Here is a 14661-nt window from a genome sequence, read left to right on the forward strand (position 1 = left end):
AATTAATTGCAAGCGAAAGCTCGATCCCGTTTCCCTCATCCCTCCCAAAGGGCCCCCCATGCTGCATTACAAATGGCAACTTCTACTGCTGCACTACCATCGGTGGTGAACAAGTTTCACAAAAAGCTCTCAGGTGTTGCTGGTCAGCGGATTGGAAAACTCTCCTCTTTCGCTTCAACAATGATGATGGCGATGACGAGGATGTTGAGGGCAGAGACCGATACGTCTGCGGTGGTTCATGCGTGGTCGAACCGTGAAAAGAATTAAATAAATAATGCTACACGATTGTGGTGTACAAGAGCAACCGGAAGGATGGCCGCAGACGGCCGCAGACGGCCCCACAATTGTCGATTGCGCCATTGAACTGCGATGCCTACAGATCCGGAGAATCCGTCAATTAATGTCTGGCCGTACATGCGTGTATGTGGCCCCGACATCATTTAACATTGACCATTCATCCGGCAATTGGTGGCCCCGAATTGATGCTGTCATATTTTTGTAACACGTATTCGGCTTTTCCGTGGCAGAAACTTTACCGGAAGGTTGCTTTTTTAGTGATGAAAAAGGGAGATAAAAAGGAATTTCACTTCGGTTGGCTACAAACTAACACTTGGATTGTGGTATTTGTGGTGACTTGTGGTACTTGGCACTGAGCTGGAGTGCGTGATTGAAACTAGTTTGTTGTGGCGAATGATCGATTTACCAGGAGTGTGCATCGAAATTGCTGATTTTTTGACAAAACAAAAACGATTTATTTTGTTTAACAAAGTATTTGTTTTTGCTCTTCAAAGTGTTGGCCACCACTAGCTGCTGACTTTTTGCAATTTCAAGCAATTTTCGAATTCTATGTCGAAAGTAATACTCATCTTTTGAAGCAATCCAATCAATTATACATTTTTCATCTTAAAGAGCCAAGATAATGTACCCAATACTCTTCAAACTTTCTTCTAACAATTTTGTTAGTTACCCCGACCGTTCTTCGTTTTTAATGTTAAAATCTCTGCCTCTAATCCTTTGAAACACATTTTCCACCTTTTTGTGTCGGGGAATGTCCAAACTAACATTCAAGCATCAAACCAGAACGTTCACTTGATGTTTTCATCAAATTAAGGAAGGTTTTTTGCCACAAAATGGGTATTTTAGGCACAGAACTCGACCTTTTCGTTGTAAAGGTATTTGTTTGTACTTTAAAAAGAACCTAAAAGGTTGCCCTCAAAATGTTTCGTCATCATCCGGATAAGATACTAATTCTGCTTTTCTTTAAATTCCGCTTCTTCTAGAATCAAGATCGAGATACTAAGCCAGGAGTACATCGTGTACTACATTGGTACGAACGCCGGCCGGATCTACAAGATCGTGCAGTACCTACGGAACGGCGAATCCAAGTCGAAGCTACTGGACATCTTCGAGATTGCACCGAACGAAGCGATCCAGGTGATGGAGCTGAGCCAGAAGCGCCAATCCCTGTACGTGGCCACCGATTACCGGGTGAAGCAGATCGATCTGGCGATGTGTAACCGCCGGTACGACAACTGTTTCCGCTGCGTCAAGGATCCGTACTGTGGCTGGGATAAGGATACGAGCACCTGTAAACCGTACGAACCGGGATTGCTACAGGTAGGTGACAATGGCGAGCGGTGATGAGCATGTACCGATCATCACGATAACTCTTTTTACTCTCTTTTCATGCGATCAGGATGTCGGTAACGAGACGTACGACATTTGCGACACGAGCGTACTGAAGAAGAAGATCATCGTGACGTACGGCCAAAGCGTACATCTGGGGTGCTTCGTGAAGATACCGGAGATACTGAAGGACCAGACCGTCACCTGGTACCATCACTCGAAGGAGAAGGGCCGCTACGAGATCAAGTACAATCCGACCAAGTACATCGAGACGACGGAACGGGGTCTCGTCGTCATCTCGGTCAATGAGGCCGACGGTGGCCGCTACGATTGTCACCTAGGCGGTTCGCTGCTCTGTAGCTACAACATTACGGTCGATGCGCACCGGTAAGTGACCCAAAAACTTGGCTTTTTTTTCTTTTTGATATTAATCCATTTCTTTCTCCATTCAAGATGCACACCACCGAACAAGACGAACGATTACCAGAAGATCTACTCCGACTGGTGCCACGAGTTCGAAAAGTACAAATCGGCCATGAAAACCTGGGAGAAGAAGCAAGCAGTAAGTATCCCCAACTGGAGGGGTGGGAGGTGGCAGTATTTTACAATTCCTATCTATCCATTCTATCCCTCTGGGCGGATCATCCTTGGGGGCACGCCCGTATGCAATCATGTGGCTGATGGATTTGACCATTGTCTTGTTTATGGTCGAAATGATATGGTACCGGGAGACACAGTGCCATCGACCTTTTATCCGGTTCGACGTCAACGACGCCTAGTTTATTGGGAGGGGGGCGTTTGTGATGATGGTGTGGGAAGAGGATACTTTATAGTATTATCGCTTACCCACCCACCCCGTCCGCAGCTTGCGTGTCATTGCGGCCAGCCAGGGCCGTTTGATGAAAGCGATACACATTTCCGCTTTTACGATCACTTTTGTGCCAAGTACCATCACCCGGTACGCATCAGTGTGTGACGCGGACAATTGCGAGCGTTATGTGATGTTCAAGTTGCCCCCCGGTGCCGGTGTCAAAAGGTCAAACATGTTTATCGCAACTGTCTGCCTGTCTGCGTTGTAAAGTACCGTTTTTTGTGATCCTTTCGATTCCGATGGCTGCCGCTGTAAAACGGAAAATCAATCGTTTAGTCATATCCCCGGAGGGGGTCAAGCAATGAAATGCAAATGAAGAAAAGGTCTCAAACAATTGTTAACACTTTCTTTTCATCCTTGCCTCTTTTGCAGCAATGTTCCCGACAAAACTACAGCAATCAGCATCCCAACGATGTGTTCTCGCGAAACCCCAACGTCTGATCCTAAGGTACGGCCGGCAACGAAAGCAAATCGACCGAGCGCACTAACCACAGCAACCTCTGCCGTTTTCGTTCCCTCTTTTTTTAGGCGCTCTCCGTAACCAAGCAAAGCAGGCGACCAGAGTAGAGAGGATAGAGTAGCTATCCGCGTGTCCATAACCTAGCACAGGCAGCAGCAGCAGCAGCAGCACAGTACCAGATGCCGGACAGTAGGCGACCGCGAACTCGAGTCTCGATAGCATCCTATCACCTGTGCAGAGGACCAGGAGCCTGACTTGCAAATCGGTAGTAGCAACGGCAGCAGCAGCAGCAGAAGGGACAAGAACCCATGACAAGAACTGATCTACTAGTGTAAAGAGTAACCGTAGGGGGAGATCGAGCCAGAGGTCTGTGTGCGATGCTGAGGTAATTTTTTTATCCGGCACCCTAACCGAAGGTAACGACGATACAGAAGCGCACTCCTGCAAAGGGGGGCAACAGAAGAGTGAAACAGACCACCCCAGATAGAACAGTAGAGAACACACAAAAATAGAGTGACACGAAGGCCCATTAGCAGGTGCGTAAGAATGCCAGCAGCAAAATAAGAGGCAGAAGAAGAAGAAGCAGAAGCAGAAAAAGAATATCATGCCGATTTTAGTCGGAACGATTGGATGACCGACCGATGATGATACTAATCGAATAGCGAAAGCTTATTTTTATATAATTGTTGGGATAAGTTTAGTTTCGTAAGTTAGTGAGACCGGAGAGAGCTAGGAGAGAGAGAGAAAGTGAGCGAGTGTAGTGTGTAGTTGTGTAGAGGGGTGCGAGTGGATAGCTGGGCAACAATAATCAGTCCGTTCAGGAGGGTCCATTCGGTTCGCAAATGGTTTTACCATCAGCCTCTGTTCACCAATCCGAACCCAACCCAACTGGATGAGGACAGCAGCGCGCAGATGACCATGACAAGGTTTTTTTTAAACGAACCACGATAATTTAACGAGTTTTAGTTTCACCGAGGCGCACGCACTCGCCCCATCATGAGCGTCAGCGTTCGCGGCATAGTAACGGAAAGACGTATTTCAAGCAATAAAATATGATTATGATAAAGGGAGAGGGTGAGATGACTACGAACTCGCTCTTGCTGCTCTTATCATCGCTAGAAAGATGGTGGTGGAGCGTCAACAGTATCAACCGATTTGGAGCATCACCAAAAGCCACCCTCCACCACCACCAGCGCCAGCGCCCAATCCAATTCACTAATAACTTACACGTCGAGCTTTTCTAATTAACGAACAAAAACAAACCATTTAGACCTTTAGGCCATCCTAACGCAGCACGCATAATTAATTGAAACGAGCGAAGAGCGAAACGAGCAACGGAATAAATGAGGACGAGTGAGCAAAGCCAAGTCCCACGGGAGTTAGCAAGAGCCAGGCGATCAGCATCAGGTGTAGAGCCAGCAGACAGAGAGAGCAGAGAGAGGGAGAGAGTATAGAGAACCCTTTTACTTAAGCGTAATTGTAAATAAATCGTCCATCCCATTAACCATTTACACACCGTTATTGGTTCGTGCGTTCGTTCGTTCGTGCAAGCTGTCAATCGAACGCATATCGTGGTTTCTCCCTTTTCTTTTCTTTTTTAGTTTCTGTCTCCTATTTGTCGTCTCTTATCTTACCTTATCGGGTATCTCGAGGCTTTCTTTTTGCTCAACACATGTCACACGCTTTGTGTTCCCCTTTCAATGTTAATGTTCTATGCTGTTTCTCCAAAACAACCCCCCTGTCCCCATCATCGATGACCATCATTCACGTACAACGAGAGTAGCTAAACGGGAAACGGAAAAATATCATTAAAGCAAAAGTAATATAATACAATAATTATATATATATTGAAGCTCCCCATCCCCATCCGCCTCACATATATATCCCTGTTGAACATGTTCATGCATCGCTGCGCTAGCTTTTTACAGCCATAGTAGACACCGACAGACACAAACACAGAGACAGGACACCATCAGGGAATGTGCTCTGTATGGCCATCCTGTAGCCTAGCTCTCGTAATCTCGTAATGCGCCATGCTCGCACATCATCATCATCTATCCTAATCATCTCGCGAACCCTTTTACTCCTTCGCGGTAGCTTCGGCTTCATCCCTAGTGCTTCACCAATAGCGTACTACTTGCAATAGCGAAACCACCGGTGGCCACCGTTACTAAGTCCCCCGCTCTCCCTTTTTGCCCAGGAAAGTCGTGCAGAGAAACTCAGTAAACTTAGCGAACGTGATTCTGTCCAATAAACCGAACCGGTAACGGTAAACGAGATGACTGGGTTGCGATGGCAACCGCAGAGCCAGGAATCCTAGATGACGACCACGTCCAGTGAATGGTAGTGACAGGCAGTTAGCCAGCCGGAGAGAGAGAGAGAGTCCAAATTGATCCGAAATGTTAACAGAAAAAAGCTCTAAGATAAAATAAAGTAAAGCAAACAAAAGGGCAAGTAATAGATTAGTGGACAGTGCGCCAGGGCAGCAACCAAATGGAAAACAAAATACATACACAACCGGTACCGGAAGTACGAAATCACTAAACAATCAGATGAAAGCAGGTTTTAAAAAGGCTGAAGCTGAAGGAACTCGCTACTGGATGGGATGGAGAAAAGGAAGGAAACAAGGTAAAGCAATGTGTGGGCACACCGGGTGATGGTTTTGAGTAGACGCAGTAGAAAATTGTAAAAAAAACACACAAAACCTGTGGTCATCCCGGTGTGCACCGGTGGCAATGATATCAGAGGAGCACGGGCGTGAGTAGTTGAAGGATTATTCTATTAATCCCTTTTAGCAGAAAAACCGCGATGGTCCGATAGAGCTCGCTTTCATCGACACTTTACTCCCGGAAGCATAGAAACAGAAGCAGAGACGATTCCGATCCAGACAGAATTGAGCAGAGATAGCAATGGGCAACTCGCCGTCGCGCCGTCGAGTGAAGAACGGGGGAAACAGAGAGGAGGTCTTTTGTTTTTCGCTAAATTCCGGTTCCAGAAAGCGCAGAACAGAAACCCATGAGTGAAACATTGACCGAACCGTAAACTGTACAGATTTCTTCTTGTTTTTTTTTTTTTATTTTTGTAGGAAGCATTTTTGGGAAGCTCTGTTCTTTTTTCCACTGCGCTCTGTGTACTGCATGAGGGAGAAGTACACTAACAACTTTCTATTCGATTTCAATTCGGCTCGAACAACATAACCGACACAAGGGAGAGGGGAAAGAGGGGTAACACAGATGGTAGCGAACCGCCAACCGGCCGCATAGTTTGCCGGGAGCGGGGTTTAGGGCTGGTTTGGGTTAGATCACCTAGCTTTTAAATGGGATGCGGAAGTGAGAACGGAAGTGATCTTCTCCATATATTATTATATACAAGACAAAACACACTAGCCATAAGCGACACGCGAACATGACAAACATTTTATCAAACCGCCCTCGATCGCCCTCCGCGGAAAATGCTTCGACGGAGATGAGATGGGATAAGCATCATGCATGGAGGCAACCATCAGCAATCATGTACACTACACAACCACACTGACAAAACACAAAAACACATACACACTGAAACACGTTAAGGCAAAGGACATTTTGCGAAATGATTAGTAAATAAACAATTGAAAAATTGAATAAGAAAAACTGACGCCGAATGGCGAACATTTTGTCTCTCTTGCATCCGATTTTTAGAATTTCGACCCTGCCAGCTTGACGCAGGCCTCGGATGACCATCCGGCGATTAAAGGTGAGGTATTCAAAGAATCAAAAGCAGAGTCTGTTTGGAGGCAGCGTAATGCCATTGACGATCAAACGCTCCACAGACGATCATGCAATCCATGAACGTCGATTTTTCAATCGAGAAACTGATTACTAGTGGGCTCATCCACGAGGATCGGGCTACAGCGAAACTTTCCATACACTTATGGTCGAGTATGAAGGATAAACCGAACGTTTATGGTTTGTAAGACAACAACCGCATCATTAATCGCAGTCAGCAGTAATATTAACGCCATTGCTGTACGATGGTTGTCATGTGCGGTAATTTTTAATCCTAGTTACGTTAGTGCAGTATGGTAAGTGATGAATTTGCACTGGCGTGTGACGTAGTTACAAATATCTTCAAGCGAATGCCGTCATCTCAAGGACGTCACATTTCTTGAGCGCACTTCCTGTTTGGCGATATGAACGCTCGTGATGCGTATTTTGCGTCAAACTTTTTGTAAACCTTCCGTGGCTCACCGTCATCGGAAAGCGATCGGATTTTAACTGGTGCCTTTTATTCCGACGGATTCAAAAGCTGGTGCTCTAATTTATCTATTTTATTTTATGGCTATGAAGGATACCGTATTACCTTCTTTAGCCTTTTATCATGGTAGAACAATACCCATTTCAAACGAGACCATTAAATCCATTCCCAGCCAGAGAATTGCTCAACCATTTTAAATGTTTGATTGCAGTTTGTTATACGATGCGATAATCATAGGTGCTTTTGGTTGCTATGCATCTTTTTTATAAAAATCACAGTAATGATCGCCGAAAAAAAATTTAAAAACTAATCACACCCTACCCTGCTGATGCAAAATATTGCGTCGCTCACTTCGCTCTCGCTGAATGATTCACTTCCCTTGAATTGGCCATTTTAAGATATACATGTGTTTTCATGGGGAATTACTGCGCAAAGTTGATAATTGAAATGATATTAAGTCGTTCAAACAAACAGCGCGGTATCGTATAGCAGGATGCAACTACATAGCCGTGACTTCGAAGAAACGGTCGTTTGACGCGATCCAGAACAAGGGCCAACGGCATATTGCAATGCTGCGGCGATCAGTTTTCAGTTGAACATTGGCTTGAAGAGTCGTCAACAAAGTTGTTGAGCAAAGTGTTTCAGATACGATGCCTTGTGCTCTTGTTGTGCCTTTCACAAACTAAGTATTTAACTTGAACTAACTTTCAAAATGGTGAGAACATTGGCATCAAAAGTGACTATGTTGCAATGGTTTGTGGTGATGCTGTTGTGTTGCGTGAAAGCTACAACCGTAAACCTATGCCCAGAGCAGGAATCGGTGGACATCACCAACGGTACGATGGATGAAGCTGGACACGTCGAATACAATGGAGTGGTGTACAACTCTTCGCAGTATTTTCAAGACGGAAACGAACGCATAGGATGCGTATGTCTTGTACGTCATTGTATACGCGTATGCGAGGCAGAAGAATGGGCGAGCGATGAGTCCAGACATCTCTTTGCGAATGTATCCGACGCTGATGGTGAAAGTTATAGTAGAATAGACCTGGCTGCAGACCATCGATACTACTTGATTACGGAAAAAAGAAACTGTAGCGAAGAATGGACGACGCTGAAATATTATGAAGTGAACATAACATCGGTAGGTTCACTGGTGTATAGAGTTGAAATTATGCTTAGCATCTTCTTTAGCTAAGGAATCTTCTTTTCCAGAAAGGAGAGCTTCAAGTGCATACATACTTTGGCGAAATCATAAATAATTATCACCAATTCTGTATGGTACCGAATAAATATACGGATGAGTTCGACGCGTGTTACTTTATGCCCAAACCGAGTGATTTGCCGTATACAATATATGCCTTCGGTAAGTTCGTCAACGACATGGTGTCATTCTGAAAAGAATTGATATCGACATTAAAGCTTTTCTGAAGTAAAAGAATTTCAAACGATTACGTGCGTTTGCTACGTTTGGCGAATTACCTGATGTATTTTGTTTATTTTACAGCCTTCCTAGTATCTGTACCCTTTCTTGTGGCCACGTTTGTGGTGTACACTATTCTACCGGAACTACATAACGTGCCTGGCATGTCATTGATGTGCTACGTGGCATCACTCGCAGCATCCTACCTACTGTTTGGCTTGGCACGAATGGATGTCTACGATCATCGGTCCGTTATGTGTCTGACCACTGCTTATACAGTATACTTCACATTGATGGCCAGTTTCTTTTGGCTCAACATCATGTCCTTTGACATCTATTGGACGTTCGCTGGAAGTCGTGGATGGATGACTGAGCGACAAAAATTCTCCTACTACTCTCTGTATGCATGGGGTACACCCCTCCTATTCCTATCATTGATTCTTCTCTTCGATCACACGGAACTCCTTAGCTACGATTTGCGACCGAATGTTGGTGAGGAAGGGTGTTTCCTTAAGAGTAAGTATCGCTGTACTGCTACGAAATGTTCAAGCAATACAGTTTGTATCGTTTACAGATGAAAAGCTGACTCAATTTCTATATGTGTACTTGCCGCTGTTACTTCTTATCAGTGCAAACATATTCTTCTTCGCTAGTACTGCCATTCGCATTTACAAAACAGAACAAGCAAACGTCGTTATGATGAAAGGCAATTCGAGGCGCCACACGAAAGCTCAACACGATCGCAACAGGTTAGTCTAACTGAAAACAGCAAAAGCATAGATATTAACAACTTTGCATTTCTATCAACGTGATCGTTAGATTTGGTCTGTACCTTCGATTGTTCACGATCATGGGTGTAACTTGGTCGCTAGAAATTATCAGCTGGCTGGCGACTGATTCGAATGAATACTTTTCGTCGTGGATCGTCTACGTTCTGGATTTTTGCAACTGTCTTGTGGGCATCATTATCTTTTTCATGTTTGTCTGGAAGCAAAGAGTAAAGAAGCTTTTGGTTCAGCGGTAAGTATACGCCGTAGTGAATGTTGCAATGAATCTTTTATATTGATAACATTTTATTTGTTTACTGATATAAATTTTGCAGGTCAAAAAGTATTCCGGAAACAAAGTCCAACACGAATACATTACGAACTACCAAATCAACAGATGAAACACCAATGAATTCCATAGCGATGAGTAACATGAATCATGATCAAGAATGTTTGGGATATACAGGAATGTGAACATCAACATCTTTAAACAAACGACCGGTTCGACGGCCTTTATTCGCATGATCTTGATTCTACCATTTCGTCTCTTACGCATTTATGGACCCTTCTTTAAAGGATATACTCGACCTAAATTCACTTCGGCCACACGAACACGCGTCATCCTTATCGGCACCCATTACGACCAATGTGCTTATCACGGATCTCCCCGCATGCTGCACGCTGGTCCAACTGACGAAAACCAGCTCATTGAGCGAATCACCAAAATCTCGCTAGCAAGAAACATGTACGCTTTTTGCTCATTCAGAAATGTACCACACTGTAACCTCAGTGTTCACGCGCTGCGGCTTCTTTCCAGAATGGAGAATAAAGCCGCCGTTTAATCACCCGGACACAATTCATTAGACAATCAGCTGGAGCGTTGTAAACAAGTAGAAGCTCGCGTTCAAAAGAGTGGAATATCGTTGTGGAATAGATTTATTTTAGGCGGAATAAACTTACAGTTATCACCATGTTTGCAAGGACAATTCAGTATTGTATGTTGGTGTGTTTCGAAACGTTCATTATTATTTATATCACCTCAAAACCGAAAACAAAAATAAAAAACGTACATAATGCATTGTTTCAAATAACCAGAGTGAAAAACTAAAACTGTTACACACCACTAGAAATAAAGCAAATGTACAATTAAAGGGCGATAAATGGTTTTCGCAGCATCTGTTATCGCAGTGCAGCGCGACATTTGTGTTGGTTTATGATAAATGATAAAGCATATATGGTTTCCCGCTGATGAGTTTCAGGCCTATTGAATGAGTCACTTCCTTTCCATTGCCAGTTTAAAGATATTCATGTCTTTTAATAGAGAACGGTCCCACAACTCTGATAATTGAAGTGGTATTCATTCGTTCAAACAAGTTGTTCGGTATCGTATGGAATGGTGCTACCACATAACCGTAACTTAGTTTGACGCGATTCAGAGGATGGTCCATGGCATATTGGAAAGTGACGAACAGTTTTCAATTGATCGTGTGTTTGACTCTTTGTGCTCTTGTTGTGCCTTTCACAAACTAAGTATTTAACTTGAACTAACTTTCAAAATGGTGAGAACATTGGCATCAAAAGTGACTATGTTGCAATGGTTTGTGGTGATGCTGTTGTGTTGCGTGAAAGCTACAACCGTAAACCTATGCCCAGAGCAGGAATCGGTGGACATCACCAACGGTACGATGGATGAAGCTGGACACGTCGAATACAATGGAGTGGTGTACAACTCTTCGCAGTATTTTCAAGACGGAAACGAACGCATAGGATGCGTATGTCTTGTACGTCATTGTATACACGTATGTGAGACAGAAGAATGGGCGAGCGATGAGTCAAGACAACTCTTTGCAAATGTATCCGATCCTGATGGTAAAAATTATCAAAGGGTAGATCTGGCTGCAGACCATCGATATTACGTGATCACGGGGAAACGAAACTGTAGCGAAGATTGGTCGCCGATAGACCATTATGATGTGAACATTACATCGGTAAGTTTGGGGTGAAGGGGCGCGCGGTCTTGAGGTTACCTATGTAAAATCTAAATAGCTTCGTCTTTTTTCAGCCGATTTTGGAAAATGAACTAGATAAATTTAGGTAGTAATATGCCATTTATTGATAATTTACTCAAAGTATGACATTGATCAAATGACAGCCGTCGTTCGGCATTCAAAAAGCGCACCTTTTTCGGGTGTATACATTGTATTTGACAACTTTTAGGGAGTCTGTTTGGCAATTTCAGCTCTAATGTTTGCTTTAAGTTGTTTTATAGTCTCCGGTTTGTTGGCATAAACCTTACTTTTCAAACAGCCCCACAGAAAAAAGTCCGGCGCCGTCAAATTCGGCCTGCAGTTTTCACTATTGAACGATTATTTTCTATATAAAGTGCGACAATTTCAATGCGCAATTTCAACGTGAAGTGAATTATTACTAAAATGGCATAGACTAACGTTAAAGAAACTGGCCTATTTGTCCAAATCGGTTGAAAAATGACAGAGTGGTTGAACTTTTAAATAGGTAAGCTCCAGCTGGCGCATCCTGTATGGTAATGGAGAGTTTAAATGATTCTCAGTATCTTCGTTTTTGGAACACTCTTTCTTCCAGAAAGGAGAGCTTCAAGTGCATACATACTTTGGCGAAATCATAAATAATTATCACCAATTCTGTATGTTCTGGAATGTCGATACGGAGGAATTCGACGCGTGTTTCTTTCTGCCTGAACCGAGTGATTTGCCGCATAGATTATATGCCAGCGGTAAGTCCGTAAGCGACATTTTCAGCATTTGGTACGTTTGGCAAGTGCGAAATACGAATAACCTGGGTTATTTTGTTTACTCTGTAGGCTTCCTAGTATCTTTACCCTTTCTTGTGGCCACGCTTGTGGTGTACACTATTCTACCGGAACTACATAACGTGCCTGGCATGTCATTGATGTGCTACGTGGCATCACTCGCAGTATCCTATCTACTGCTTGCCTTGGCGCGAATGGATGTCTACGATTACCAATCCGTTATGTGTCTGACCACTGCTTATACAGTGTACTTCACATTGATGGCCAGTTTCTTTTGGCTCAACATCATGTCCTTTGACATCTATTGGACGTTCGCTGGAAGTCGTGGATGGATGACTGAGCGACAAAAATTCTCCTACTACTCTCTGTATGCATGGGGTACACCCCTCCTATTCCTATCATTGATTCTTCTCTTCGATCACACGGAACTCCTCAGCTACGATTTGCGACCGAATGTTGGTGAGGAAGGGTGTTTTCTCAAGGGTAAGTATCGCTGTACTGCTACGAAATGTTCAAGCAATACAGTTTGTATCGTTTACAGATGAAAAGCTGACTCAATTTCTATATGTGTACTTGCCGCTGTTACTTCTTATCAGTGCAAACATATTCTTCTTCGCTAGTACTGCCATTCGCATTTACAAAACAGAACAGGCGAACGTCGTTATGATGAAAGGAAATTCGAGGCGCCACACGAAAGCTCAACACGATCGCAACAGGTTAGTCTAACAGTGAAAACACCAAAAGCATAGATATTAACAACTTTGCATTTCTATCAACGTGATCGTAAGATTTGGTCTGTACCTACGCTTGTTCACGATCATGGGTGTAACTTGGTCGCTAGAAATTATAAGCTGGCTGGCGACTGATTCGAATGAATACTTTTCGTCGTGGATCGTCTACGTTCTGGATTTTTGCAACTGTCTTGTGGGCATCATTATCTTTTTCATGTTTGTCTGGAAGCAAAGAGTAAAGAAGCTTTTGGTTCAGCGGTATGTATGTGTAGTGGTGAAGGTGAAGGTGATCGATTCCCATATTTTTGTAGGTTTGGAAAGTCCAAAGGTGCCATGGAAACGAGTTATAATACGAATACATTACGTAATACCAAATCGACGGATGAAATATCAGCCAATTCCATACCGATTACTAACATTAATCCTGATCAAGAATGTGTATAAACGACAACATTAACTCAGACAATTTACAAACGATTCAACTATTGTACCATAATTGCATCACGAAGGCTACAATGCAAGGGTCCGTATCCTTGAAGATATTTTTTTGTTTTCCGGCGAATTATGTTGGCTTGGTCAAATACTTCTGTTGATTTCTTGATATCTAACCCTGAACTACCACAATTTTAATTTGCGAAGTTAAAAAATATTCTGTTTCATTATTCACACTCGTAATACTCGCAACACATACGATTCATAGAGATCGCATCGATTACTATTTCTATATAATAAATCTTAATTGTGATTTTTTCTTTAGATCACTTTTATGTAACATCAATAGAAAGCAGTATTTTAGGTACACACCTTCAAATATATTCAAACTTCTGCTTTACTGTGCTAAGAGCGTTTCGTAAGTAATGAAAATAAACCCATAAAACAACACCAATTGAATATTTTTTCCGCATAACTCTAACTCGGATAACTCGAATTAAATAAAAGATCAAATAATGGATTACATAATGAGTCACTAAATTTTGGCAATATATTTCCTCAGGATGAAGGTGAACCAAAATACGCACTGTGTTTGGCATTTTTTTATATATATCTATCATTTCTGCCACCCACCCGCCCGTTGAGAAAACGGTCGATTATTTTTTTTAAACAAACACGCAGTGGCGTCATCTAGGGCAACCTCGTCTCCGTCCTCGCTTGGCCAGCAAAAGTCCTGCGCAACGGCATGTTTTGTGCAACGTGAACTTTGAAGCACAGCAAGTTTCACGTCAGTGTTCCAGATAACTTTGACTTATTTACTGTGTACAGCACTGTTCTTCATTTGAAACGTAAAGTGCCTGGTGCTGGGTTGCTCGGCATCTTAGCACGCTTGGTCTGATCCATAGGAACCATTTTCTGTACGGTTACCACAAGAAGTTTCTTTTCATCAGAAGGGAAAAAGATACCATCAATCGGGGTGTGCTATATTGAACAGTCACTGCTGAAGTTTGTGAATGGCATGATATGAGGTAATAAAATGATCAAAATCCTTTCTCATTTATTAATCTAATTTATTTATTTTTATGTTATAATTTGCTTTTTATGTAAATTTCTGTTCCCAGAGAAGCTTTCAACTATTCATTCAAGAAGAAGTTCATCCAATTGTACAAATTTGCACTGCACTTCAGCATAAATTTTGTCGTACGAGCTGTAACTAGCGTCGGTGTAATGGAAAAGTATTCTAAAAAACCTTGCTTGACCTAGTTCAAAGACAGCAAGTTTTAGTTAAATGTCTTAAAAGAAAAAATCTAGATAGATAAAATAGTTG

General features: G+C 42.9%; 3 protein-coding genes across 10 annotated transcripts in view; all 3 read left to right on the top strand.

Moving 5' to 3' along the window:
- Nucleotides 1–6530, top strand: part of LOC126576494 (semaphorin-2A-like) — a 235656-nt gene extending 229126 nt beyond the window's left edge. For all 7 annotated transcript variants that reach the window (XM_050237781.1, XM_050237780.1, XM_050237778.1 and 4 more), the window contains 5 exons: nt 1281–1617; nt 1697–2013; nt 2080–2188; nt 2870–2945; nt 3026–6530. In XM_050237781.1, the coding sequence (XP_050093738.1) occupies nt 1281–1617; nt 1697–2013; nt 2080–2188; nt 2870–2938 (832 nt within the window). In that variant the 3' untranslated portion in view covers nt 2939–2945; nt 3026–6530. The remainder of the gene's footprint in view (nt 1–1280; nt 1618–1696; nt 2014–2079; nt 2189–2869; nt 2946–3025) is intronic.
- Nucleotides 6531–7802: 1272 nt separating this feature from the next.
- Nucleotides 7803–10302, top strand: LOC126575351 (G-protein coupled receptor Mth2-like). The gene is made up of 6 exons (XM_050235998.1): nt 7803–8337; nt 8409–8559; nt 8701–9132; nt 9191–9365; nt 9436–9636; nt 9719–10302. The coding sequence occupies exons 1-6, from the start codon at nt 7906–7908 to the stop codon at nt 9855–9857; spliced, it is 1530 nt and encodes a 509-aa protein (XP_050091955.1). The 5' UTR covers nt 7803–7905; the 3' UTR covers nt 9858–10302.
- Nucleotides 10303–10860: 558 nt separating this feature from the next.
- LOC126575350 (G-protein coupled receptor Mth2-like) lies at nt 10861–13724 on the top strand. Of its 2 annotated transcripts, XM_050235997.1 has the most exons (6): nt 10861–11371; nt 11985–12135; nt 12223–12654; nt 12713–12887; nt 12960–13160; nt 13214–13724. In XM_050235997.1, the coding sequence occupies exons 1-6, from the start codon at nt 10940–10942 to the stop codon at nt 13344–13346; spliced, it is 1524 nt and encodes a 507-aa protein (XP_050091954.1). In that variant the 5' UTR covers nt 10861–10939; the 3' UTR covers nt 13347–13724. The 2 variants fall into 2 exon arrangements, with proteins under 2 accessions (XP_050091954.1, XP_050091953.1); XM_050235996.1 differs by having other exon boundaries at nt 12960–13724.
- Nucleotides 13725–14661: the final 937 nt, after the last annotated feature.

Source organism: Anopheles aquasalis, chromosome 3 (genome assembly GCF_943734665.1).
Source record: "Anopheles aquasalis chromosome 3, idAnoAquaMG_Q_19, whole genome shotgun sequence".
NCBI lineage: Eukaryota > Metazoa > Arthropoda > Insecta > Diptera > Culicidae > Anopheles > Anopheles aquasalis.